General features: G+C 47.5%; 1 protein-coding gene across 1 annotated transcript in view; it reads right to left on the bottom strand.

Annotated features, from left to right (window-relative positions):
• Positions 1-1041: 1041 nt before the first annotated feature.
• The window catches only part of LOC123021698 (zinc finger protein 420-like), a 6564-nt gene continuing 2279 nt past the window's right edge, over positions 1042-5326 (bottom strand). Inside the window, exon 2 of the mRNA XM_044426718.1 lies at positions 1042-4002. Within this exon, the coding sequence (XP_044282653.1) occupies positions 1961-3409 (1449 nt within the window). The 5' untranslated portion in view covers positions 3410-4002 and the 3' untranslated portion in view covers positions 1042-1960. The remainder of the gene's footprint in view (positions 4003-5326) is intronic.

Here is a 5326-nt window from a genome sequence, read left to right as displayed (position 1 = left end):
GGACGAAGTCTCACTTGAACCAGGGATATTGTGGGACCACCAGCTCCTGACCTGGTCCTTCGCTGCCTGTGCCCAGAGGATCCGAGGAGGAGAATCTGAACACATGGCTGATCTGGGATGGGGAAGAAGCATTCACGGCCAGCTCAGGTTAGGCTGAATCCTTCCAAGGGACGAGGAGGAAAACAGGTATGCTGAAGCATCTGACTTTTTTCCCCCCCCCCCCCCCGCCCAAGAGGTCTCCCTGCAACTTGGGTCTGCCGACAACCTGACAGCCAAGTCCACTTGCTCCATCCTTGCATATTCCTGTCAAGAAACCCGCCTTCTCTTTTAAGCTGGGGCTGTTGGAGAAGGGACTGCAGAAACTCATTACAGGATTGGCATATTTCACGCTGTTCGGGCTGCCTGGTCACTCAAGGCCCGCTCACACTTTTTGCCAATGGGGCAGCATGATTGCAGCTCAGCTGCTATAGGAACTCCCCCCACCCTTGAGGAGAGCCTGGAGAATGACTCAGCAAGCCAGTCACTGGCCAAGGAGGCTCACCTCCCTGGCCTTAAAGGCATCTGGATACAAAAGAAGCGGGTTACAACTCCACTTCATCTTTGATCGGCTTTGTTGGTGGTCTTGCCTCTGTCTTGCCCTTGGCTTTCTCTGGATCCCTGCCTGAACAGAGGACTCTGGCTTAAAGGGCAGATTCAGGTGGCCCCCAAGCCCCCCCCCCCCGAACACACCAGTTCCTCCCATGCTGACTGGGAAGCAAAGACAGAAGGTCAGTTTGATTCCAGCACAGGGCTAAATTCTTGGATGTAGGGAGGCTGAAATTCAGGAGATGCCTCACCTCTTCAACCCACAAAGAGAGCAACACATTCAGACACACAAAATCAGATGAGGGGAACGGAGCTGCAGAGGTGTCTGCCGCGCTCTTCCCGCCTTTGACAGGATGTCCGCCACCTCCGAGGTTTATGGGTGCACACACAGGACGAGACCAAGGATAGCATGACAATAACGAACAATAACGCAAAACCAATAAAAAGGCCAACACAGCCGTGTCATACAAAATCATATTTCAGGGACCAAATAATTAAGCATTTTGTTACGAGAGAAGGAAAGAACCCCTTGGGTACAGCTCTTCCTACAGTCTGTATACATATTTAAAAAACAACATTAACAACGGAGAGGCACTGTCCTGCCTCATTTAAAGTGTAATCCAAGTTTTCTGGGAAAGACTTAATTTCCGAAATGCACAGCAGAAGGCTGGTGGGAGACAGACGGAAGGGTGAGCAAAATGCTGGACTGGACTGACTTTTCCCTTGATCTTGCGTGGGATTTTGGTTCCTATGTCCCTGCACTTCTACTTGGTGCTCCCCTGTGGAACCAGCCCTGCGGTTGGTACAGTCGGAACAGCATTCAGCGTATTTCCACAGTGCATGCGGCAAGGGTTGCGATACAGTTGAAGCTCTTTTCACAGTTCATCCATGTTCGTCTTTTTCTCTTCTGCAAGGTCCTTGATATGTACCTTAATATCCCAAACTGCTGAAAGTCTTTCCCTGCTTTCCACAGTTCTATGCTTCCTATCCAGATAAGTACTTTGGGGCTTTCTAAGGCATCTCCTGTTACTGAAGCTATTTCTGCACCCCACGCATTAAAAGAGCTCATCCCCAGTATGTATGTGTTTGTGTATAGTATGACGGTGATTCTGGTTGAAACTGTTTCTAAATTCCATGTTCAAAAGTGGACTATTCCTGCATGGGTTCTTTGATGTGAAGAAAGATGATTCTTCCTGAAATTATTTCCGCATTCCATGCTTATATATGGCTTCTCCCCTCTGTGAAGTCTTCAATGTATATCAAGATGAGAGTTCTGGCTGAAACACTTCCTACAGTCCATGCAAGGTGAAGTCTTTCCTCTGTTGTGGGTCCTGTGATATATACTAAGCTTTCCACCAAAACAGAAACTCTTTTCTCATTCCATGCATATATATGGCTGCTCCCAAGTGTGGGTTCTTTCATGTATAGTAAGAATATGATTCCGGTTGAAGCCCTTTCCACATTCCATGCATTTAAATGGCTTCTCCCCAGTGTGAGTTCTTTGATGTATTCTAAGCCTTCCACCATCACAGAAGCTCTTTCCACATTCCATGCACTTATATGGCTTCTCCCCTGTATGAATTCGTTCATGAACAGTAAGAGTATGATTCCGGTTGAAGCTCTTTCCACATTCCATGCATTTATATGGCTTCTCCCCTGTGTGGGTTCTATGATGTTTAGTAAGGCTTCCACCATCACTGAATCTTGTCCCACAGTCCATGCATTTATATGGCTTCTCCCCAGTGTGGGTTCTTTCATGTATAGTAAGTGTGTGATTTCGGTTGAAGCTCTTTCCACATTCCATGCATTTGTATGGCCTCTCCCCAGTGTGTGTTCTTTGGTGTGTAGTAAGAGTTCCACGTGTACAGAAGTTCTTGCCACATTCCATGCAAGTATAAGGTTTTTCTCCACTGTGAATTCGCTGATGTATAGTAAGATGTTGATTCTGTGTGAAGCTCTTTCCACATTCCATGCACTTATATGGCTTCTCTCCAGTGTGGGTTCTTTGATGCCTAGTAAGACTCCCACCATCAGAGAAGCTCTTCTCACATTTGATGCATGTATAAGGTTTCTCCCCAGTGTGTGTTCTTTGATGTCTGGTGAGATTTACACCAAGACAGAAACTCTTTCCACATTCGATGCATATATAAGGCTTTTCCCCAGTGTGCGTTCTTTGATGCGTGGCAAGACTGCCACCATCACAGAAGCTTTTTCCACATTCCATGCAGGTATAAGGCTTCTCCCCACTGTGAGTTCTTTGATGTATAGAAAGACCACCACGATCACGGAAGCGCTTTCCACATTCCATGCATTTATATGGTTTCTCTCCTGTATGGGTTCGTTCATGTACAATAAGTGTTTGATTCCTGCTGAAGCTCTTCCCACATTCCATGCAAGTATATGGTTTCTCATTATTGTGCATTCTTTGATGTGTAGTTAGCATTCCACGTTCACAGAAGGTTTTTCCACATTCCATGCATCCATATGGCTTCTGTGCAGTATGCGTTTGTTGATGTCTAGTAAGACTTCCACATGCAGAGAAGGCCTGTTCACATTCATGGCATAAATATGATTTCTCCCCAGTATGGGCTTTTTCATGTAAAGGAAGATAGAGTTTCTGGCTGAAGGTTTTTCCGCATTCCATACATTTACAAGTCTTCTCTCCAGTGTTGATCCTTTGATGTATAGAAAGGTCTCCGCTATCACTGAAGCACTCTTTACATTGCGCACACATAAAAGGCTTTTCCTCAGTGTGAGTGCTTTCATGTAAAGGAAGATGATTCCAGCCAAAGCTCTTTCCACATTCTATGCATGTGCACGACATCTTCTGGGTTTTGGGTCTCTGAATAGTGGTAAGATTTTCCAATTGGAACAAACCTCTTTTTCCTTCTAGACTTCTATATGATTTTTCTACTCTCTGAATTGTGCAATTCTTATCAAATATTTATTCTTATTTTAGTTCCCTGTTGGATTAATAATAACCTTAATACATAATAGGAAATGTTAAGATTTTACTGCACCTTTTTCCTTTCTTTGTCTTTCTTGAATTTCTAGTGGGTTGCTCTACCTCTACCAAAGAGATGAATTTTCCTCCTCATCTTTACTTGGTTCCTGTCACACTTTTTAGATTCTCTTTGGTTTTGGAATGTCTCTCCCTTCACTTCACACTCTTGTTTTCAATGAAAGGACAAACAATTTTCGTTGCCTGCCAATCACCTGCTTGAGAATGAAGACAAAATGAGTTTCTTGTCAGGAGGTAAGGGATGGAACGGATGTTAAAATTGCTGCTGCTTTTATTTCGACATCTCTTTCCACTCTGTTCCAGCTGCGGAAACAGCCATTTCTTGGGGAATGAGTGATACGGAGCTGGCTTCACATTCACAGGGATACAGATGGACTCTGGAGTTTCCAGCGCCTCTGAAGGAAGAACAGCTTTCATGAGTGTCCTATTGACCGTAAACAATTAAAAGAAAATGATAACAAGACATGATTTTCAACGACATGCGAAGCGGAGCAGTTCTATGGAATAAGGACACACAGGCAGGAGTTTTCTGGGACTGAGCTGAAGTTTTGCAAAGATTGGCTTGCTTCACATCACAGGGCCACCAGTGGTTTCAGGGTGGTTCAGATGCCTGACTCTGAGAGCCCCTGGCTGGGCAGCCTCTCCGAGCTTCGCTCTTATCTGAAGCCAGCTGATGCAGCGGTCCCTGAGCGAAGGCAAGGGGCTTCAGGGTCCCTCACCAGAGTAGCAAAAGACCCGTTGCTCTTGCCAAGCAAGGACCACATGAACAACGACGACAAAGGGGAACTTGGAGCAACACGCAAGGGCAAGTTTAGGCTGGCCTAGGTTGACTTTCTGTTTTCAAAACGGTTGCATTTGAAATCGGGAAAGCTCTACCTCCATGGAGCCCCAGCCCTATCTTGGAGGGGCTGCCTGCAGTCCCCCCTCTCCCTGCTTTCAAAGTGGCTTAGGCCCAGTATTGAGTGCCCTGGGCAAGGATTCCACCTGACTTGCCTGGTGTGCACCGAGGATCAGGTCAGCATAAGGGGATCCTGACTCAGGTGTCTGGCTGGGGTTCCCTGGCACCATGTACATTCCCTTCCCCAGCCTGCACGAACGTCTCGAGAGAGGAGGGGGCAAGTCAGCTGGGGGCGCCTTCCCCATCTCCAGCATGCTCAGAAGATGTTCAGGGGGTGTCACATGGTGTCCTGCAACAGCAGTGGGTCGGACTCGGTGGCCTTCATGGCCCCTTCCAGCTCTTCCATTCTATATTCTAGGGTTCCCAACCGCTTTCCTGGCACTCTAATTCTCCTTCCCTTGAAGGTGCTGAAGCCAGCTTGCAACCTGACGCCATATTCCCTGCTTTGACAGATAAAAGCAGTCCCAGAGGTATTTTGGAGGGGCTGACCACAGTTGTCAAATCTTGGCTCTCTTGCAATCCTCAGAATTCAGGTGTAAGGATCCCCATCGGCGCAACCACATACAGTGATACCTCGGCTCACAAACGCCTCAGTCCACGACCAAATCGGGTCACGAACAGAAATCGCAGAAAAATTGCGACTCAGGTTGCGAACGCTGCACTGGATGACGATCGCGGTCACACCCGTCTTCCCTGCATGGCTCCAGCCACGATCATGCTGGGGGCGGGGGGGGGGGGGAGATGGCCATGATCGTGCTTGGGGGAGGGGGGAGATGGCCGCAAACACGCCTGTCCTCCCTGCCCAAGCGCAACCGCGATCG

This window comes from Varanus komodoensis, unplaced genomic scaffold (assembly GCF_004798865.1).
Source record: "Varanus komodoensis strain SLA01 unplaced genomic scaffold, ASM479886v1 scaffold172, whole genome shotgun sequence".
NCBI lineage: Eukaryota > Metazoa > Chordata > Lepidosauria > Squamata > Varanidae > Varanus > Varanus komodoensis.
Note: the sequence above shows the minus strand (reverse complement) of the source record. Positions and strands in the feature narration are given on the sequence as shown.